This window comes from Ambystoma mexicanum, chromosome 8 (assembly GCF_040938575.1).
Source record: "Ambystoma mexicanum isolate Mex_15411 chromosome 8, UKY_AmexF1_1, whole genome shotgun sequence".
Lineage (NCBI taxonomy): Eukaryota > Metazoa > Chordata > Amphibia > Caudata > Ambystomatidae > Ambystoma > Ambystoma mexicanum.
This window is the reverse complement of record NC_090929.1, coordinates 748,622,110-748,645,694: the sequence shown is the minus strand read 5'-3', so window position 1 is coordinate 748,645,694 and position 23,585 is coordinate 748,622,110. Positions and strand designations below refer to the sequence as shown.

Here is a 23,585-nt window from a genome sequence, read left to right as displayed (position 1 = left end):
AGCCATGGTTCGCTCACTTGATGGAGATGTCCCTATCCCCCCCAATAAAACTTCCCTGCCCGTACAACATGCTGTCACAAGACAAGGGCAGGACACTGCATCCATGCCCTCAGACCATGAACTTAGCAGCCTGGCTCCTGAGATCATAGAATTTGGACATTTACATCTCCCTCAAAGATGTATGGACATCCTCAGGGAAGCCAGAAAACCTAATACTCGCCACTGCTATTCTAGCAAGTGGAAAAGATTTGTCATCTGGTGTAGAAGTAAGAACATCAACCCGGTTGACTGCTCTGCCACTAACATTATTCTGTACTTGACCCATTTACTGGATTCAGGTCTAGTGTTTAATTCCATTAAAGTCCACCTAGCGGCACTTTCTGCATACACCACTTCCCAACTTAATGTGTCGTGGTGGAAGATACCAGTTATCAAGGCCTTCATGGAAGGGGTAAAGAGAATACACCCCCCGATAGCTAACCCAGCTCCCGGATGGGACTTAAACGTGGTACTTTCTAGACTCGTGGGCACTCCTTTCGAACCCATGCACAAGGCTACTCTTAAAAACCTCACTCTTAAGACTGCTTTCCTAATAGCTATCACCTCCATTAGGAGAGTAAGTGAACTACAGGCTCTTTCTGTACTAGACCCCTTCATAACAGTTCATAAGGATAAGGTGGTTCTTCGCACACACCCAAGGTTTGCACCAAAATTCATCTTGAAATTTCATGTAAACCAATCTATAGAACTACCAACGTTCTTTCAAAACCCTTCCAGCTTGGGAGAAAAAAGTCTGCATACACTAGATGTACGCAGAGCTGTCATGTTCTACATGGAAAGAACCAGAACACTGAGAAAGACTAATCAGTTCTTTGTCTCGGTGGCAGCAGGAAGAGAAGGAGATGCAGTCTCAAAGTCCACTATATCTAGATGGATTGTACAATGCATCACTCTCTGTTACACTCTTGCTAAGAGAGAACTACCCTTCAAGCCAAGAGCACATTCCACTCGAGGCACTGGGGCTTCCATAGCATTCATTGCAAATGTTCCCCTCGAGTCCATCTGCAAAGCGGCTACCTGGAGTTCTGTGCACACCTTTACAAAACACTACTGTCTAGATGCACACTCTAGATCTGACTCCCAGGTGGGACAGGCAGTATTAAGACATCTTTTCTCTACTGTTCCTTCTCATAACCCACCGCCAACTCCGGGTACTGCTCGCTAGTCTATGCACAGCATGTGATTCTAAGCAGATTAACAAACATCAGAAGTCAATGCATTACTTACCGTAAAAGCATTTCTGATGGTTGTATCTGCTTAGATTCACATGCGCCCACCCTTCCTCCCCGCTCGGATGGAAGGAACATAGACATCCTTTCCTATATTTCTCTTTTCTGTACTCACTCACGTATAGAAGGCTCCCTCAGGGCAGAAAAATACAAACAGAGGGACATCGACGCGTGAGGCATTGTGGGTACAACGCACGTCACTATAGGGATAGTGTTACAAACACGCCTTGTCGACGTCCCCTTGTCGACTACGAAAAACAAAATGCAATACTCCGCAGTGACCACTGGATGTCGGACCTATGCACAGCATGTGAATCTAAGCAGATACAACCATCAGACATGCTTTTACGGTAAGTAATGCATTGTCATATCGCTTATGGAGAGACAGCAGGGGAATTGTTGAGGAATTCAGAGGGTTCTATGAAACTGTGTATATATGTATATGTATGTGTGTGTATATATATTTCTTGTGGAATAAAATTTGCGGAGTATTACAGTTTGTTTTTCGAAACTCGAAAATGGGCGTATACACACGGCGTGCCAGTAATACTATCCCTAGTGTGATGTCCACTGACCCATGATCCCTCACGCGTGTAGGACCCTCAGATTGTTTTGTTTCCGCCATACTTGTCAGAAACATTGCGCGGAGTTCCCTGGCTTTTAGCCATTTTGACAAAAAATCGATATTTATTTCCCCGTTCTTTCACTCCCACGTGGAGCCATCGAAGATCGACACTGAACCGAAGAACAAACAACCGTTGAGAGCTGCACGACGGACTTTGCGCCTTGGAAGGCCTCTGGCCTCGGCCTGGGCCTTGGAAGGCCTCTGGCCTCGGCCTGGGCCTTGGAAGGCTTCTGGCCTCGGCCTGGGCCTTGGAAGGCTTCTGGCCTCGGCCCTGCAAGTAGGGAGAGTGGGGGGTGGAAACATACTCTACACTCTTTATTTTCCTACACACACTAGCCCGCTGCCATAAGGTGACATATGGAGAGTACTCCATTTAAATTTTGCCCCAAGTGCAACCGCAAGTACCCCTGGGTTGACAAACACACCACCTGTAATCTCTGCTTGCTGAGGGACCACCCCGAAGCTAACTGCAGAGCGTGTAAGCTTTTTAAAGCTAAAACACTCAAGGACCGCTCCACTAAACGTTGGGCCCAGCACGCCAGGCAGCTCGAGGCCATGGAAGCGGTGGGTGCCTTCAGTGATGGCAGCGACGCCGCCCATTCGGACGGCGAGGGCACAGGGGTGTCGAAAGACACACATGCGCTAGTCCCCGACCGCGGAGGATTGTACGGCTGGGCAGTTATGGGGAGCACACTAAGTTCAACCGAGTCTCGGCACTCGGGTCGAGTTCTCGGAAGAAAGAGGCACATAGAGAGCGGTCCACCGAATTGGTGTCCTCTGGGTGTTCCAGGTCGAGATCGCCGCACGACACACGGCAGTCGTCCACAGTTGCCAAGAGTGCCTCGCTCCCTAAAGTAACGGTGGTATGTTCGTCGGGAGACTAGTCCGACCTCCATCCCCAAGCCGCACACCCAAAGTCGGCTCCGGCAGCACGTTCGGCGTCTGCCTCCGAGTCCCGACGTGCGCACTCTAAAGAAAGAGAAAGTACCCCTGAATCTCGACGCCAGTCGTCCAAAGATTCTGAAAAGGCAAAACCGTCAGGGAAACACTCTTCCACTCAATGCAAAGGGGACAAACAGCAGAAAAGGTCTACACTTACAACTTCTGCACCCCAGGTACACAAGGACAAATACAAGTCATCAGATGGGGACAGATCTAAGACCCCTGTCCCTGTGTCTTCACCTAGGCTCACCCCTCCCACCTCTTAAGATATGGGATTAGAAGAGGAACCTCATCAGGAGGTTGTCATCCCCAGCTCCAGAGAATGGAGAACTGTGGACCTAGATAGGGTGATGAGGAGAATGTCTTCCTTAGCTAATTTTTATGAAAATAATCTGCAGCATTTTCCTAGCTATACCCCTGACAATGCTACTCTGTCAGGATCCAAGGACCCCCAGCCTCCTAATAAGAGATCTCGGCTTGATACCCCAGCTCCGGGACTGTCTTCAGACCCTTACCATATTCAGCCTTACCAACAGTATGGGGATGACCCAGACGTTTTGGTGCTGGACGACCAAACTGGGGTCGAGTATTATGGAGATGACGAGGGCCAGGGTGAGGAGGAAGATGAGGCAGACGTCTACAATATGGACTCCCCAGTTAACAAGGAACCACAGGTTTCTGACTCACCTATAGATAGCCAGCCCCTTCTAAATCAGGTATTGGCCAAAGCTGCAGAGCACTTCCACATAGGTACGCAGGGGGCGCAGGAAGAGAGGGACTTTGCAGAGGAGCTAGTGGGGGACGAAAGACCCATTGCTCAAGCCATTCCTATTCTCAAATCAATCCAACGTAGAATTGATCCTTCCCTTATCAATCCTAATCTCACTAAGGCTGTGAACCCCAAAATTGAGAAGATGTTCAGGGCCGCCCAGTCAGACCTTCTTTACATAAGGGGTCAACTCAAGCCCGACTCCTTGGTAATCCCTAACACCAGAAAGAGAGCAGGGACACCTCTCAGCATCGGAGGCTCCCCCAGACAAGGAGAGCAAAAGAATCTACGGTCTAGGAAGAAAAGTAGCCTCCACTTCCGCTTACCAGACAAGGATCGCCAACACCACCACTCTGCTGGCAAGCTATAATTGCCACCAGTGGGAGCAGGTAGCTGCTCTCATTGACTCTGCACCAGAACCACTAAAGGGTCAGTTGGCCCAAATCGTGTCGGCGGGTAGAGCCGTGTCCGGTTGCATCCTGAAGACCTCCTTTGACGCCGCAGATAATGCTGGACAGCTCATTGCAGAAAGCACTGTCATTAAGAGGCAAGCTTGGCTAAGACAGTCGGGGTTTAAACCCGAGACCCAGGCAACCCTTATTGACATGCGGGTGGAACCGAATGTCTTGTTTGGCAAAGCAGTAGAGGACGCACTAAAAACTGCCAAAGACGAGTATGATACTCTAAAGTCCCTAGGACAGTTGACTAATAAGACCACTAATCAAAGAGGTAATAGTAATTTTCGCCGCTCACGCGGACAAAATTCCCATAGGGGCTCCAATTATTCATAGGGACAGGGTACATCATGGGGTGGCAGCCCGCAGACTACCCAAAGTTACGGAGAGGTAACAAGAGGGCCTGTGGTAGAGGTAGAGGCAAAACGTTTTAGGGGGGGCGCATTTCCAACTTCATCCAAGCATGGGAAGAGATCACATCGGACAGATGGGTGCTGTCTGCAGGATATTGCATCGAACTGCTAGAGCACCCCCGCAACCACCCTCCACGTCAAGATACATTCACTGGACCACCAGAACATCCTCCTCGAGGAAATCGTCAATCTTCTCGCAAAGGACGCAATAGAATTTGTCCCGGGCAACCAGGTAAACAAGGGTATCTATTCAACTTCCTTCCTTGTGCCAAAAAAAGATTTAACAATGCGCCCAGTATTAGACTTGCGCCCTGCAAACAAGTATGTCAAGCCCCAAAAATTTCGCATGACTACTCTCCAAGAAGTAATCCCCCTCCTAAAAAAGGGGATTACATGGCAACATTGGACATGAAAGATGCCTATTTTCATATTTCCATGTTCCCATGTTCCCAGCGCACAGAAGATGCTTGCGCTTCAAGGTGGACAGTCAGCACTACCAGTTCAAGGTGCTGCCCTTCGGTATGGCCTCGGCTTCAAGGGTATTCACCAAGGTACTGGCGGTGGCGGCAGCACACCTATGGAGGGAGGCAATCCCAGTGTACCCTTACCTGGACGACTGGCTCATCACGGGGGAGACCCCAGTAATTTGCAGGTCAAACATCCAAAGAACGATCAACCTCCTCTTCGAATTGGGTTTCCTCTATCAACGAGAAAAAATCAAGCCTGGTGCCTAGCACCTCCAAGCAGTTCCTAGGAGCTGTACTAAACACACAAAAGGGGTTGGCCTTTCCATCAGAGGAAAGAATTCAGAATCTACTACTGCAAATTCCTCTATCAGCCCGGTCGCCAGATAAGGGTGGCGCAAAGCGATGCATTTGCTAGGCATGATGGCGTCATGTATTTACCTGGTCCCCCACGCGTGCCTGCGCATGCGACCCATGCAAGAATGGTTGGCGAAACAGTGGTCTCAGGCAAGTGGTCAGTGGGACGATCTAGTGGTCGTTTCGCCAACAGTTGTACAAAGTCTTCACTGGTGGACAAGAGAGAACCTGTCAAAGGGGAAACCCTTTTACGATCCGGAGGTATAAGCTGTAATCCCTACAGACGCGTCCCTGTCAGGGTGGGGAGCACACCACCTCCACCACACAGCTCAAGGTCTCTGGTCTCACTCAGTGGCCAAGAATCATATCAATCTGCTAGAACTCCTGGCAGTCTTCAGAGCGCTTCGAACGTTCAAACCCCACCTGTGGAACCTGTCAGTACAGATCCTAACAGACAGTACAACGGCAATGTTTTACATAAACGAAGGGGGAGGGACTTGTTCGCCAAATCTGTCCAGGCTTGGCCAGAAAATTTGGACATGGGCACTAAGACGGAACATTTACCTGTCATCTCAACATGTTCCAGGGGATCTCAATACCTGGCTAACCAAAAAACCATTGTTTTTACACCTGTGCTAAATGCAAAGCATGTCGTTACGGAATGAACACAAAGGTTTTCTTACACCCTCGAACCAAGAAGGAAATCAAGATTAAACAAGACCTGAGGTGTTTTACACAATTTATTATTTATGTGATTACTTGTGCGTGTAATCTATGGTACATTGGTAGCACAAAACTGGAGGCCAAGCTACGAATACTACAACATTTACGTGCAATCAAGAATCCCGACATGTCCTATCCACTTGCCAAACATTTTGAAGAGGTTCACCAAAATGATATTGGATCTTTCAAATATTTTATCATTGATTCAGTGGGAATTCATCCAAGAGGAGGGCATAGATTACGAACATTGAGACAAATGGAATCAAGATACATAGTAGATTTTAACACCAAATATCCGGGAGGTCACAATCGTGACGAAGAATTATATGTATTCCTGGGATCCTAAATCCTATGACCATCGTGATCAACATACTGGGTTCGCACTATCAGATTTATAAAGACAGAAGGAATGCATATTTGTATAACTAGATGCATTCCTAAGCCTCATTGTCTATGTATGTGTTTCACTTCCAAAAGTTTTTACCAAGTATGTATATTTTCGTCAATTCTAGGTTTTTTGATTGACATTTTTTCACAAATCTCTTTTTCTGTAGGTGTTGTGCAATAAGAATAAGTCAAGGTTTAAAGTACATTATGTACGTTTTGGATGCCCACACATCTGGTTGCAGTTTTTGCACCTATTTTTGTTTTTTTTATCGATTTCCCTTTTTTTTTTTTAACTTTCTTTATTGTTTTTTTCCAACAAAACAAAGAAACCATGAGACCGAGCACCGGTCATACTGTGAAAACTGCACCCTTCCCACCCTCTCCTCCCCCCCTACCCATTGTGTTTGAAAAGAGTCATTGTGCCAAAGGTTGTCATCTAGGTGGCGCCGCTACTGGGGCTTCGGCATTGTGTCGGGCTGGTATTTGAGTCCTGCATTGGTTCCGATTGTTGTGAGTTAGCAGCATTGGTCGTTGAAAGCAGGTATGTGATGTACGGCCCCCATATGTCCGACGGGCGTGCATGTAATGGCATAGTCTTGATGAAGTCAGTTTCTACATCTTGACAAAAAGTTACGTCTTTCAGGCAGTGCTGCAAGTTTGGAGGGGGTCCTCTACCCCATGTGTAGGCGATTCTTCTTTGCGCCAGGATCAGCAGTAGATCTGTCAGCCTTCTAACTGAACTCGGCAGCGATTGAGTCCGGCCTAGTAGCACTGTTTTTGGCTCGGGGACAATCTGTTTCGATTATTGCTGAGATTCTTTCGAGTACTGCTCTCCAGAAGGTGGCTACTGGAGGACAGGACCATGCCAGGTGAAGGAAGTCAACCCACATCGGTTGCATTCTGCTGAGATAGAGTCTCTTTGGGAATGCAGTTTCGCCGGTGTGTGGTATGTTTGGTGGTGAAAGTTAAAGTGGATCAGTTTGAACCTCGCATTGACGGATACTCTGAGTGAGTTTAAGATGTAGGTCCATTCTTCATCTGGAATCGCGCGGTCTAGTGTTTTTTTCCCCATCTCTTTTTGGCTCTTGCGCCGGGTGGGTTTGCTTCGTCGAATACGCCTTTGTAGATGTTAGTTACCACGCGCCCTTCTCCCTGGGCTTGGATTGCGTAGTGGAGTAGTGGCCAGATTGGTGGTGGTTGTGGGAAACTCGGGATTACTGCCTGAAGCGAGTGTCATAGTCTGTAGTATATGAACGTGTCGGGCATTGTTGCTTCCTCTTTCTCGAGCTTGTTGTCCCGTCATGAAGGTCCCTGCTGGAAAGAGGTTGTCCATGGAGTGCACCTGTAGCTTTTCTGTCCAGAGCAGGAAGACTTTTTCGGTTGTGATGGGAATTCCAGGAATGTGCTTAACTGGCAGAAGAGGGGAGTATCTGGCCGAGATGTCGTTTTCCTTGGCAATTTTCCTCCAGATTGAATATGTGGTGGCAACTGGATTCATTCCGGATTGAGTGACTGGGAACTGCCTGAAGATTATGGATCGGAGGAGGTGCGGCGTCCAGTGCTCTCTCTATCTGGACATACTGTCTTATGAACTGCGTTGCGTACCATTGGCTGAGGTATTGGGCCTGGGCTGCCCAATAGTAGCGCTCCAGGCCTGGGAGGGCCAGTCCACCTTGCCGTGTCGGTAGGGTTAGTGTGGAGTAAGCGACCCTTGCTACCTTGCCGGCCCAGACGAGATCAAGGACCATACTCTTTATGCGTTGAATAAGTTTCTGTGTGAGGAGCAGAGGGATGTTTGAGAAGAGGTACAGCAGTTTTGGTAAGATGATCATCTTTACAATTGATACCCTGCCCCAGAGATTGAGTGGTAGGTACTTCCACCTCTCGATCTTGGCTTGGAGGATGTCTATGGTGGTTTCGTAATTGTCATGAATGATCTCCTCTCTCAGACGGGACATGTAGATGCTGAGATACCTTACATGTGTGTGTTGCCACTGGAAGCCAAAGTCGTCAGCAAATTCAGTGGTGGTGGCGGCGGTGAGTGGGAAGATGACCGATTTGCTGTTATTGATTTCCAGCCCTTAGAAGCGACCAAACTGTATTAATGGTCTCATTGCTGGGTTTAGGTTCTCATCTGCGTTCTGTAGAAACGGGGCTATGTCGTCTGCGTAAAGTGAGATGACCATCTTGTGTGGGCCGAAAGAGAGGCCTCTGTGAAGGTATGGCATATGCATGTCGGAAGCTAGGGGCTCCATTACTAAAGCGAACAGAAGTGCCGAGAGTGGACATCCCTGTCTTGTTCCTCTTCTCCAGTGGATATCGGCTGAGCAGTGGCCGCCTAACATGATGTTGGAGATTGGTTTTTTGTAGAGTAGGGAGATCATTTGCAAAAAGCGCTTACCCAGCCCCATCCTTTCCAGAACTGTGAACAGAAAGGGCCATTCGACCGAGTCGAAAAGCCTTCTCGGCATCTAATAGTACTGCCACTGCCTGACAGTCCGGTTCTAAGGCTTCATTGCTCCGAACATCCTTCTTATCCCGTACGATGTGTTCCTCCCAGGGACGAAGCCCGCCTGGTCAGCCAGCACCATGGTGGGCATGAGGGGAAACCACCTCCCGGTTAGGACTTTTGCAAAGATTTTGTTGTCCAAATTTATTAGCGAGATCGGCCTGTATGAGCCGCATTCCATTGGATCTTTGCCGAGCTTGTGCAAGAGGATTATGTTGGCCCTGTATAATGTTGCTGGTAGCTGGTCGTTGGTCAGGGCCTCGTCATAGACCTGGAGGAGTAGCGGGGCGAGGATGCCTGCAAAGTGTTTATAGAATTTGCTAGACAGGCCATCTGGACCTGGTGCTTTAGAATTGGGTAATTCCTTGATGACCTCGAGGATCTCCTCAATGGTAATGGGGGCGTTTAATGGTTCTCTGAGCTCCTGGGTCGACGCAGTAAAGCTCTATTTCATCTAGGTATCGTGCCGGCTTTGTTTGGTCGGCGGAGTAGTTTGAGTCGTACAGGTCCTGGTAGAATCTGCGAACATTTTCAACGATGTCCATTGTCGAATGGACGGTGTTGTCTGTTGGGTCTCTCACTGTGCCAATCGCTGTGGGTTTTCTATCTGCAGCTATGAGCCTCGCAAGGAGAGCTCCGGGTTGCTGCTCCTCAACGTATTGCCGAATTTTACGGTGTCTGCCTAGAAATGTTATTTCCCTTTCAGCTGCGTCTCGGAACACTTCTAATGCTTTAATTGCTGCTAGCGATTGTGGAGTATTGTTTGTCAGGAGAGTTCCTTCAAGGTCCTTGTTTTGTTTCGCTGGTGTTCAACTCCCTCTGCAGTAGTTTTAATATCCTGCATTCTTTCGTCATGCAGACCCCTCTGGTAAAACATTTTAGAGTCTCCCACAGAATCCCGGCTGAGGGGCACTGTTCCTCGGTTGGAGTCGAGGAAGTGTTCTAGTTCACTTCGGAGTTCTTCCGCAAAGACTGTCTTGCAGCGCTCGTGGCTTGAATCTCCAATGAGGTCGAGGTTTGGTTGCTCGTGTGGTGTTGCAAACTAGAGACACCATGGAGTGGTCTGACAGGGTTCTCGGTAGGATGCGGCAATCGTCCCATTGTAGGCGGCTATGGCAGGAGTGGAAGGTGAAGTCACTGGTGTTTGGGTTCTGGTGTCTCCAAATAACAATGAGGTCGTAGGCTTTGCAGATTTCAGTGATTTGTAGGGACGCCTTGGATGGGGTTGCTGTTAGGTTATGCGATTTATCTTTAGCTGGGTTCAGGGTTGTGTTGAAGTTGCCACCCCATATGATCGTGGACCAACTGACCGTGCTCAGTTGGGTCATTACCCAGTCGAAGTTATTAGGACCGTCGGTGTTCGGGCCATATGAATTCACTAAGGTGATTTCTTCCCCGTCAATCGTTCCTTGTATCATGAGCGACCTGCCTTCTGTGTGCTTTTTTTGAGCGATTAGTTTGAAATTGATTGCCTTGTTGATTTATTATGGCCACTCCCCTGGCGTAGGACAAGGAGGCGAAGCAGCAGCGATATCCCCTGTCTTTGGCCCAGGGGTGTTCGGCCTTTGGACGTAGATGTGTCTCTTGGATGAACGCTATGTCGCTTTTGTGCCGGCGTAGGTATTGTCATCTTCCTCACTTTCGCTAGTTGATTCCCACCTTTAATGTTCCATGTAGCTACGGTGAAGGCGCCATGTTTTTAATTCTTTTGTTGTGCGGATCATGGCATTTAGCTACTAACGGGCGGGGGTGTTGGGCCCTGTCGAGTTGATTTTGTTTGTGGTGTGCTCTTCTCCTGAGTGGAGCATACGGGGTGTCCTGGGTGCTGTACAACTTGTTAACTCCCAACTTGTGTGATTTTTTTTTTTTTTTCCCCTCCCATTTCTCGCGAGCAACCCCAACTGGCTCGTCGTGGATCCCCCTTCTTTTAACCTGTAACTCGAAAACGTGAACATTGCTGTGCTAGGGGTGCTTGGATCTTCCCAAGTCGCGCGGCTTTGAGGGCGTTTTACCCTCTATTTCGTGTTCCGGCAGCGTTGATTGTCGCAGTGCACCATGTTCTTTTGCTTCAGTCCGTCTATGGTGGATTCCTCTGGGCCCTTTCTCTTTGAGCTCGTGCTTGGTTATTCTCTGGTGGTCGACAGCCCGCCCGGTCCAGGTACACATTTGTCTCTTCGGGTGTTTGGAAAAACTAGGTTCTTCTCTGGTGTTGTATTCTCAGTCGGGCTGGGAACAGCATCGAGTATGGGATCTGGTTCATGCGGAGTCTCTGTTTAATGTTTGTGAAAGACCTAACAAGTATATTTTAAATCACAGCTTTATATACATTTCTTTGGAAACGGGAGAGAACGATGTGCACTAGACGAAACGTGTTGCTTTCGGAAGTATGCAAAATGTATCAATCTTATAATTGTGAATTTTATGGAATTTTCAAGAATATATATGGGTTGTAGGGATCCAAAAAATATGAATAACGTGATCAAGAAAAGGAAAAGATGACAATTTTAGTTTTGAAGACATTGTGGTCAAAATATTTAACTTGTGGGTTTTAACATGCGATTGTCTTATCTAGCACTTTGCATTTTAACCCTTAACCCCTTGTTTTTACCATCACGTGATCCTAATTGTGAGCTATTTATTCAAGCACGTTTGTTTTTTGGTTTTGAGATGTAATTCCAATATATAGTACTGTGCACTTTAATACATTAGAGATGTCACTATAATTGCCACCCTTTTAAAAAAAAAAAAGTAAAAAAAAAATATTTTTTTAGATTTAAATTGAAATTTTATTTGAATGCATGATTCGAGCGAGATGCCCGCAACAAACTGTCTGTACTCTGATTCGGATATACCATCATAAATTCCTTCTTGTTTTCGTTTAGAGAGTTAAAATTTAGATTGGTCAAGTTATACCATAGAGGCACCCACAAGGGCAACATACAGCCTCTATTGTTATAAAAGATCAATTTTGGGATTTCGATCCATACTTATAATCATGTACTTGTATACACACCTCTTCATCTCTATATATCATCCTTTTCACAAATGTTACAACTTAGATGATAGAGACATAGTAAAGAGGCACCCGCAAGGATAACAGTCTCACAGTTCAATATATGAATCATTTCATAGTTTTATAATATGTACCTTGAAAGCACATAGCACTTATTGAGTAGTTCATTCGTGTTTACATAGCACTTTAGTATATATGAATCATTCGTAGTTTCATAATATGTACTTTGAAAGCACATAGTACCTTACTATATAATAGTTGATTCGTATGTACATAGCACACAGCACTTTGCTATATAACACTTAGTACAATAGGATGGCACTGTGCACACCGCAATTATCGTACTAGCAAGCCATAATGTCATATGTAGCACCAAGTACTCCATCTTACCCACTTGGGAAAATGAAACTTGGTCAGCACTAAAGAATATGCAGAGTAACCATTTTTTATGTAATTTTTAAAATGGTGGACATTTGAATGGAATAAATGCATTATTAATAATCCCATATACACCATCCCTCTTAAACCCACTTGGGATAATTAAGTTTTGTGATAATTTTGGGATATGTAACAACATTGAATATTCATTAGAATTAGCCAAACATGGGCATTGGAAGGGAACAGAAGCAATGTCCAAAATGTTCCAATATGGCCGCCTGTTTGTTTGTCAATAGTTATGTACTGTGCCAACACACCAAAGTGCTAAACACTGAAGATGGACTCTCACACTATGTCTATAATATTGCAGTCCCCTCTCACTGTCACATACCAGACGAAGCCAGAGTAGAGTGAAACGCGTTGTTCCTTTTTGTGCTAAACTGCTGCTGACTTCCTTGTCCATGTACTTTTAATTAATAAAGGACTCTTTGGCTGCATGGCAAACACTGATTGTGTGTGGATTTTTGAGAAAAATTAATATATATATTAGAACCCTTGGAATTCCTCAACGATTCCCCTGCTGTCTCTCCGTAAGCGACCATCCCTTTTCTATACACAGCTCACGGAAATGCCAGAAGAAGATGGAATAAAAGGGTGAATGCAAGTTACAGCTCATTCGGCGTGTCCACTCCCGCAACACCCAAACCTATGTCGAACAAGGGGAGTGGGGCACCCCCCCACAACCCCTGCTCCCCTTGATCAGCATTACAGAATTCAAAATTCAAGAGCGGGGGTGTGGGGGGGTACGGGGAGACTAAAGGGGGGGGAATACTTTGTGGTGCAAGTTCTGCCGCACAATTTGGAAAGGCAACTGACGTTGCAGGGAGAGGGCTAAGGGAAAGAAGGCAAGTGTGCTGTGCACAGTATTAAAGGGTCACAGGTAGGGGGAACGTGAGCAAGGGTGAAAAATGTGATTACTGCGTACCACCGTCTTCAAATTTGGAATTTTCTGCTTCGACATTTTCCGCGGTGCAGTAATTGTGTAGAAACCCAGCTCGGCACCCTTAATTTCTGTTCTGCAAGAGTCTGTCTGCCTTCTCCCCTTTTTCATAAACAAAAGTATTAAGAAATGTCAGTTTCCACACTGTTTCATGGGCCAACAGGGCTTTGAGTTTGGCTTCACAAGCTTAGTTACTTCACTCTTGCTAGGTTAATCATGGGTCTCCCACGCACCCTGGTTAGAACTGTTATCCTGGTAAGTAGGGATTCTTTTTCCAGATGGTCTCACTTACTGGGCTGCTGATTTGATCAGTTTGCCCTGATGGTAGCTTTAAAACCCTCCCTTAGAGTCGACACTTGAAACTCTGCAGTGTCATTAAATTCAAATTCAAAATAGTCCTTTTGCCTCACTAATAATTATTCCATGGTTTTCAGCACAACAAATTATCATTGCAAATCCATCTTTTACCTTGTCTCCTATCAAAACAAAGTCCTGTTCTGACAAGTGGACTGAGCCTATCCTGACCTCCTTTATGGAATATTGGGTTTCTGGATCTGTTGGGATCAAATCGATTCAGGTGAAGGAGATGTGTGACGCAGAGTAATTGGTAAAGGATCTGTTGAGTCGCGCTTGCTTCCCAGTTATCTACCATGCCCAAGTTCTCATTGATTTCCCTAAAGCTGCCAGAGTCTCTGGAAGCCTCGCCTGGCATCTGGTCAGTCCTCAATCTTGAACTTTTTCTTATGGGTTCTAGGACGATATTAAAATCCCCTCCATCCCACCAAATAGGAGGACTTCCTCCATGAACTTTCTCAGCTGGTTCTTCACCCTGTCTCAGAATTCTATCTGACCTCTATTGGGACAATAGACTGTTAACCATAATCCCCTGACAAGGAACCTTCAGAGAGGTGTAACCTCTTGGTCACACATTTGTATTTCCCTCAAACAGATTGGAGTCCCTCAAAATGATAGTTACACCTCTTTTTGTTTTCTCCAGAGGCAAATCAGACCCTCTGTAGCCCACTCCCTCTGAGAGTTGTCTTGCTACCCTGTGCCAAGTGAGTTTCCTGTAAACACAAGATGGCCTCTCTTGAACTCTCTTTACTAGTGCTCGCTTGGTGAGGGAATTTAAGCCCCTCGCTTTCAGCGTAGTCACACGGAGGGAATATTATCCCATCGTTTAAGCACAGGGCATGTTCTAGTTCTATCACTTGATTCATGGTAAAGCCTCGTAACCCTGTATAGACCAGTACAATCAAAGGAAGTCCTGCCCAGTTTACAATAGAACCCCCTTAAAAGTGTTCCCTAATGAAGCCTTAACACAAATGTCCAGCGGCCTCAAGTTTCACCTGGTGCCAACTACTCCACCATCAAGTCTTGCATCGCGAGATTCATCCTATCCCAGTTGTAGTCCCGTTTTGGGGATACATCCGTCTGCTGCTGCTGCGGTTCTGAAGTTCTATTCTCAATTGAACCTTCAAATCCATGACTCCACCTAAAATACAGCTGATCAAAATGATCTGGATTCTCACATTATCAATTCTCAGTGCACCTGAGCATTTCCTTAGCTTTGTTTTTAAGCGCTAACAAAAGTTACCTTCTAAAGTGGACATGTCCTTTCTACCCAGGAAAGTCACGTTTTTACCGAGATGGTCTGTTTAATTGTTCAAACTTTCTGGTCCCTAGAACGTTTCTTCTTTCAGAAGTTTTGCCCATCTCACGAATCAATTTCTGTCAGTAATTGCTTCTGGACGGCTCCTGTCCTCCTGTATCTGCTCATCAGAGACTGCTGGAGTCCTCTTCTTTGACAAGGTCGTATTTCCGACCTTTGCACTCCAAGGTGATAGAAAAATAGGGTCACTCCACCTGTAACGTGCACCTTTTGAGTCTCATCCGCCTCGCCAAGGTGTGGGAAAAGAGATCCTGGTGTATAGAGACCTTGATATTTTCATAATCCACCAGTCCCATGCTTCTTGCTTTTGGAAGGTTGCCGGTCTTTTCTCATTGATAGTGGAATCTAACCAAAATAGAGTGTGTGCCTCTCCCACCTGCGCCCGCTCTGAGCTCTCTATCGTGGTATTAAGCCCTCCTTCCTCCTTAAGACATTACTGATCTCTCAATGACTTTGGGTGACTTGTCTTCTTTTTATGGTACCACAAAGAATTGAAAGTTGTTGCGCTTCGGTTTTCAATATAGTAGTTCTTAAGATACAACTTGCCCTTGTCTTTCCCTCGTGGAAATCCTTACTTCCATCTGTGTTTCCAACAGTTCAACAGAGGATTAGTTGGCTTCTAGCCCCTGCACACTCTTATCCATACCTTCAATTCAGTCTTTCTATTCCTCCAGCCTGGCTGCTCTGCCCAACCTCATCCCTCCGATTTCCCCCAGAATGGTTTTTATGTTGCTCCAAGTTGTCGCCAGATCTCCTGGAGCAGGGTCATTCTTTCCCACACTTTAACCTCCTTCCTCTCCTCCCCCAACCCCGCCATCCTGCTCCTTTTCAGTCTTTGAAATTACTGGAGTGCCCTTTTCCAGCTCAACAAGTGTTGCGTGTGATCCGGCAGGCACTATGTTTGTTCTGGTGTATACGTAGCTTGTTGGCTGCGCTGGCTTAACGAGTAGGACTCACTCTTTACAGGTGGTTGACCTATTTTCCCACAGAACTTGCTATGGCCACCAGGCCCAAGCTGCAACAGAGTGTAAAAATAGGGGAACTCGTGCTCTTTTTGTGGCTTCGGCCCCTGCCCTTTACTCCTGTGGGCTTTTTTCCTTTGTTACACAGATCACCACTGCAGGGGGCCCAGCCAGATCACCACCACACAGGGCCACTGGAAAACTGTCCTGGTCAGGCACCCCCACGGATTTGCATCTTCACCTGCCCTTCCAGCAATTCCCTGATCTTGCCTCTTCTTCCAAGACCACCTTTCCACAGCTTCGTCACATTTTTGGGATGTCCCATTTTCTTTACTCCCGACCATCAGCGCAACTGTGCATGCCAATTTGTGCGGACTCTGATCTCGTCCCGCTCAGGCATCTGGGCCGCTTGAACAAGACTGCATGTTGGCCTCCTTTCTGTCACACCCACTGGGCCTCACAACCAGGGTCTGCTCCACCGTCTCAGCGAGCTGTCACATATTCCCCCCGAGGTAACCTACAGTGTGAGCTCCTACTTTGGGGGCCCTGGTTCTTTTGAGGGAAAGGGGAACAGAAGTTTGACTAACAACTGCCATCTTCCCAGTACACCTATGATTGTCACTGAAACAAATATTTTAAAACAAATCACGATCAAGAAATGGTGCTTAATCTGCATTTCAAATTAATCCCACCTGCTGGAGCAATGGTAAAATTACTCAAGTTTAAAAGATTGCAGAGTTGAGCTATATTACCAAAAGTACAGTATTTTTTATCTGATATTACAGTTTTAGACCCAACAAACTAATATTGCTTAAGTTAAAGATCAATATTTCATAAATTATGGATGGATGCATGTTTCGCTCAAAGGTCAACAATATGGACCCAAGCAACGCCTTTTCAAGGTCTGCATTATTAGTGTATACTTTAAAAAAAAAAAATATTCTGCGCTTTTGCCTTTCATGTCTCTGTTCTACGTCCATTATGTTTCCTTTTTCAAAGAGTTTTACAGATGCAAAAGCAAGAGTATTTGGAATAATTTGTTCTATGCTATTTACTCAGACATTACTAATTAAGCAAGCATTTAAAGTGTGAATTCTTTGATAATTTTGCGCTTGGCTCAAAACATATGCAATATTAGTGTGTTGATGTTAGAGTAGATTTCCCTTTTTGTATGAAATTCGCTCCACCCGTGAGTGTCCCTGCACATTTTGCTGGACTCCTGGATTTTTGTCTAGTTCTCCCGAGTGGGTGGGAACCTTTTTCCACACTCGCCATTCTTTTACTCTGATCATGGCAACCCTTTTTACCTCCTTTTGCTATTTCTTTGTGGGGTCAGGCTTTCCTCCAATTTTAAGGCATCTAAACACACAGCACCCTATGTCTAGTGCTCCTAGAGCTTCCCCTTTTATTGTTTCTTTATTTTCCTTCGGCTTACAGTTACCAAGGCAGGGGGGATACTTTTTATCCTACCTGTATTTTCTTTTGTAAGATCAGCACACCACACCTTTATGTGGAGTACTGAGCGGATCCAATGTATCACTTTTCTCAATTCTCCAGTAACCTTTTAGTTACTACGACAAGACCGTTGATGCAGGCTGGTGGCAGTGTACCTTCTACACAACGTTTTATGTACTTTAGTCACACTGTGGTAGAGGTCCCAAGGCACACCATTTGGCCAAAATAGTGGTCTTACTTTTCTAAGCCCTGTAGTCAATGTCTTGTCCTTACTGTCGCTGCCTTCTACCATGCTGGGGAGGGTCCACTTGTCCCTTTTTTCTTCACTGTGCTTCCCTTGGAAATCCCGCAAACATTCTTTGAGTGACTGCCAGGGCAGGAAGTGGTTGAGGTTCCCCCAACCCCACACCCCTTTCCTTTTTCCTGCAGTGTGCCTGAGTGAAACCAGTTCAGACTGGGAGGCTGGCTGTCACCATTGGACAGCCATCTCCCATGGTGCTTGGGGCATGATTGGTGAGCTCAGCCGGTGATCCTGGACATATTCTGCAGTCCTGGTGTTGAAACTCAGTCGACCACTGGAAAAGAAGTATCCGAAGAGGACGCAAAAAGGCATTGCCTGCAACTTCCAATGACCGACAGAGCCCGTTGAGTGACCGCTGCCATCCCAACCTCAACTTCCAGAAGATTACTTCCTCCCTTGGACTGGTGGGCCTAAGCAGTCACAGGGCGAACTACAATTTGCACCATCCCTGTAAGAGCTGCGACCCCCATGGCCACCAATACCCAGGTGTTGGGAAAGCTTTCTCTTTACAGCACGTTTCCTTCCATTTCATTGGACCCCCAAACTGTTTGCTTTGGTTTTTTATTCTGACCTGCGCTTTTTTTCAGTGCAACTATACTGGCTTTTGCCCCTTTGTCAATGGGAAACTGACATGTCCTCCAGGCTGTCAGCACTGGGAAACATTGTTTTCCTTAGTCTTGTCGCTTTGGTCACTTTTTATCATTGTACAATTCATCTTACAATGAAGGTGCAATGGGGTGCACTTTGTTTGGCCCTAGACTAACACGCAGATGATTTTTGGCTACTTTAGCTGTGCTAAAGGGACAAGCTGGTGGCAACGATTACTTTTTGCAATTTTTTGGTGCATTTCATTTTACTGTGGCTAGTGTCCAAACATGGCTGTGCCACATGGTTTTTTGCTTGACCTTCGGTCATCTACTCTTTAACCCCTCTTTCTGGCCTCCGAGGCCAGGAAAATCCTAATATGGACTTCCAGTGCCTGGTAAAGCAGAGGCTTTTGGCGGGTTATTGGTGGGCCACAGGTGTTTGCTGCCAGAAAGTGGGTTGGGACTGGCTGGTCCCAATCCACAAACTGATTTCAGTGTGTCTGAGTGGTATGCATGGGTTTTGCCACCAGTGGTCCTGATTGGACTACTGCTGGGGTGTGTGTGTGTGGGCCAGATCTGTCATTGGCTAGTGGGAGTTTCAGAGATTACCTCGCTTTTTGGATAAGAGGACCCTTGCACCCACTCTGGATGGTTCCTGGAAGAAACCGCAAGGAACCAAGAATCCTGTCCAGCTGCAAGCACTGCAAGGAGACCATTGGAAGAAGGCCTGACAACAATCTTCTGCTGCTGTCTTGGTAGAGCTCTGTCTTGTTGATGTTCTCCAGCAGTCCTGTGAAGGTGCTGCGACCCTTGGAGTGGAGGGAACATCCATTCTCAACATCAGTTCGGAGTCCTACGAAGAAGAGCCTTCGGAAGTGACCCTGGACCTTCTAGTGGCTGACCAGCTCTGACCTCGGGCTACTGCGATACAGATGTCACCATTCTGAGTTGAGGCCTGGGACATGGGAGGGATCCTCGGTGTGTGCTACAAGACTTACCTCTGCAAAATCTTGTGGCCCTAGCATCAAAGGGACCTTTGATAGGAGGTGAAGTCTGACTGCAGAAAGTGAATCGTTTTGCGTCACTGCATCGGTGGCAGTCGTCTGAAACTGCTTAACTGCGTCCAGTCGTTTCCTGAGAGGCGTCCTGCATAGAGTTCTTTCACATTTATTAACTGGAAGACCTTGCACCAGCATTAGTCGCTGACTGGAGAAGTGCTCAAACCTGCAACCCCTGGGGATCAAGGGCTGATAGGCTGACAGTTGGAAATGCAACCTCGGACCCCCTTCAGCAGACCTGCCAAGTCCTACGAAGAATCATAGTAAGGGGGGTGAGTTGTAGCAATACTTACCTGAACCCCTAACTCCATCTTAAGTTTTGGTAACTTTGATAAACTTTTGTAATAGTTTGCCTTTGCTTGCTCGCACAAGCACTCAAAGTTGGAGACACATTTGTTGGTTAGATTAACTTGTCCCTCAACACTTGAAACTGTTCATTAGACCCCAGAGAGCCTACCTTAATTTTTTCCAATTTCCCAAAGCTGTATGGAACCTTTATGAACTTTTGAGCACAAGGCCCCAAACATCTTAAGGATGGACGTCTGAAGCTAGGATTGTATCTCTGTGGACCTGTAGTGCTTATACTAATCTGTGCCTTCCTTTTCAGGGGTTTGATATGTATTTTGCTCTACTTCGGTGATTGTATATATGTATCTATTAGTATTAGTGTGTTCTAGTATTACCTGTTATTAGTCTTTTTTTCATTGTTCTATGGCCATAAGTAAAGAAGTATTTTTATACACAAGTGTTGTAAGTGTGTTCCTTGGATGTTTCACTGTGTGTGCTCATTGTGGACCCCTTACAAGCTCACCACCTCTTGAAACTAGGCTTTGACCACTCGCCTTGCTACCTTGAACTGGTTTGTCTGCAGCTCCCAGAGTTGTCCCTGTCACAATACGAGGTTGGCCTTCTATACATCTGTCCACCAGGTCAGAGTATCAGAAATCGGTCCTAAAACCAGGGCCCTGTGCTGCATCGTCTCCCGAAGCACAGTTTCGCCTCGAACTTTGTGGGCATCTTTCTTAGCCTGCAGTGACCTGATCCAGCTCCCAAAAGTCCCCTGACCCAAGACAAGGACTGAGAAACTGAGGAGTCTTCCGCCGCGACAACCGTCCTTCAACCGAGCCTGAAACAGGCTCCAACAAGCCATAACCGTGAAGGCCCTTATCTTCTGTCTGCACAAGAGTTATCACCTGATGCACAAAGTCCCTTTCTTCCCTCGCCAAGATCAAGAAACCTGTGACTTGGTCTGCTGTTGCCTCACTGCTGGAATAATCCTACAGCAACTGCTTCTTCACTTGAAGGTACTGTCCTTCTCCTGGTGCAACTTATTTGGATTCTGCTTGCTCCTGTCTCTCGTGTGTCCTGGGTGCTGCAGATTGCTTGCATGGAGGTGGAGACTCGCACCCCTACAAGCCTCCATAGTTATTTCATTGGGGTGGACATTGGTCCTTGGGGAAATCCTTCAAGGAAACATCATAATTTCTTTGACCTAAGAAGCCTAACATTTACCTTCCTGCAAACCGAGATGAGATACTGTTGAACTCTACCACTCTAAACCTTTGACTCTGCTTTCCCACCTTTTCTGCGCAACCGCTTGCACATTGGCCCCTCTAAACGTTGAGACTCTCATAAGATGGGGATGGACTTTTTAAGACTGCTGGAACAAAGTTACTTAAAGTTGATAAGTTCGGAAAAGGTTGTATATATGTTTTAGATAGTTTTATTATATGAATTGTTACTGAAAAGGCTATTCCAAAGTTACTACACCTGTGGTTTACTATTGCAAGTGTACTTCTATTGTTTCACTGCGTTATAGTACTTACTCGTTACAACAGTATGCCTTGGTGTATGCAATACACATTTTGTTTTTATATAACTTCAAAGTGTGTCACTATTTTCTTGGACTAAGTATATGCTCAGAGTTCTTTGTACCTCACTACAGCCCTCCTCCCTCCTTAGACCACGCCTGGCTGCTCGCCATTCTACCAAAACCGTGCGTAGTTCAGGTCAAACCGAAGGAGTGCAACCCTGTTCACCCAAGGTGGGCTTTCCTAAAGTCTGTCACAGCCAGTGACGTTTGTAAAAACCCCTAACAGTTGGTATATCATTTTATATGATCAGTATTTGATCTATACATTAGTAATCACTCTTCCATATAAGAATAGCAACATTTGCAATTCTTGCTTGAGATAAATGCCTAGTACAGTAGCAATTTAGCAAAAACAATTCTTACATTTGGTAACGGATCACACCGTCATGTTCAAACCTTTTGAAGCCACTGTATTTGCAACTATTTTCCAGCTTGAAAGCAGTTTTTAAACTCTGATGTTTCCAGAAAAGCCACGAAACCATCCATGCCTTTTTTGAGTGTCTTGCAAGCCCACGTTTCAAACAAAGTACAATGAATGGTGTTTCTAATCTGGAAACGCCTTCCCAGTGCCGTTTGTCTATGAAGATTTAGTTGAAGCAGCTTCCATCACCATATGATTCGAAGAAGTTCTCTACATATTGTCTTTGCATAGGTACCAACTTTTGAATGCTGCCTTTATTGCTGCACTTTCATTTTATGCGCAGTAGTAACTACCGATGTTGCAAAAATATTGTTCGGAAAGATGTCCTACATTGGATTACCATTGTGTATTCCCATTATGCATAAGGGCAGTTTGTCTTTTTCCAGACGCGTGGCATGTCTTGGCTACGCGACAACGTACCAGAAATATTTAATGCGTTGAATGAAGCATTTTTCGAGGATGAGCCCAGTACAGGGCCATAGGCTGTACACGTCGTTTATTTTTTTTTCTTTTTCTTTTTTGCATTGCCAGTTATTGTCCGATGTTTGCCGTAGCTTTCTTGACTGAAGTCTCTTATTCAAAATATTGACAATTTCTTGCTCTTTTCTTCGAGTTCTCGGATCTGCACTTTACTCTGTTTATGCCAATACAGAGTTTGAAATTAAGATTCGATGTACAGGAGTTAAAACCAGCTTCTGGGTGGCAGTCGTCGCCCAGTAGGTGGAAGCGACTGCCCGGGGAACCAGGAGTGAGAATGCAGTGCACAACAAATCGAAGTTCCACATGAGATGTACACTTTAACTTTGTGCTCATTATGTATGATCCATTATGTTTAAATGTGTGCTAGACGTCTCCTAATTCTTCTTTATTAACATTCTCAAATACTCAAAATGAATGTCACATATGCATGTTTGTAAGGCATGTGTTGGCCTGGGGAGCATAATGTAGCACTGTTGTTTTCTAGATAACCAGGCTCTTCTAGGTTAGAAATAGGAGGTAAATGGCTCCAGTATTTTGTTTTCCCCCTCATCTGTAATTGCATTTAGCAGAATTTGTATATTGGTTTAAAAATATTCACCGTGAATCAATTGCTGCTTTTGTTTTGCTTAGATGATGTCATGCAGACAACTTACTGTGAAATTGAACTTGACAAAGCATGGAAAGATGCCTTTGTGTATGCTATCAAGAATCACTATTGGTACCAGATGTACATAGATGATTTACCAATCTGGGGTAAGTCATCACACGTATTGATAATTTCGCTGGTTGGTTTTACAGATTATACAGCAATGGTTATTCTGAATCTGAGTCCAAATATCAAATATATTTTAACCTCTTAACGGCTGAGGGTTTTCCCTCCCAGTGCTGAGCCTTTTTTTGACATTTCGGTATGTCTGCATTCAATCCATTGTAACATTTTTGTTGCAGGCAATATCCCGGCCAAATTTACACCCTTTTCTTCCCAAATGCAGGCGGTCATAACGCCATCAAGGATTCCTAGTTTGCTGTAGGAGGGACGGTGTGAGAAAATAAGTGACTATTATTATTATTGTTATTCTTTTTTTAAACATTTTTTTTTTTTAGAAAATGCCAATAAAATGAGGTACAAAGAAGCCTGTGGGTTGGTTCCTTGTAAGAGCTAGGAACAAATGGTTAGCTGTTGTGAATTCGCCATTTTCCAAGATTTCAAGAACAGGTTGAGTGGAAATAGAAAAACATTGTTTATAAGGTTGCCATCAGTTTTGTGAGAGGTAGGTAAGTTTCCCTTATTTTAAAAAAGTGTCTTCAATGGGATGTGCTTGGAAGGAATGGAAGGGTAGGACCTCTGAATAAGAAGACAGAAAGGCATACGTTTCTGAAAACTAGACAAAATTCCAAGTTTAGGAAGGGGTCATTTGCCCAGGTCAGGCAACAACTATGTATGTAAAATTC

At 45.6% G+C, this 23,585-nt stretch overlaps 1 protein-coding gene across 1 annotated transcript in view; it reads left to right on the top strand.

Moving 5' to 3' along the window:
• Positions 1 to 23,585, top strand: part of TM9SF3 (transmembrane 9 superfamily member 3) — a 620,447-nt gene that overhangs the window by 88,962 nt on the left and 507,900 nt on the right. The window contains exon 3 of the mRNA XM_069610571.1: positions 22,764 to 22,886. Within this exon, the coding sequence (XP_069466672.1) occupies positions 22,764 to 22,886 (123 nt within the window). The remainder of the gene's footprint in view (positions 1 to 22,763; positions 22,887 to 23,585) is intronic.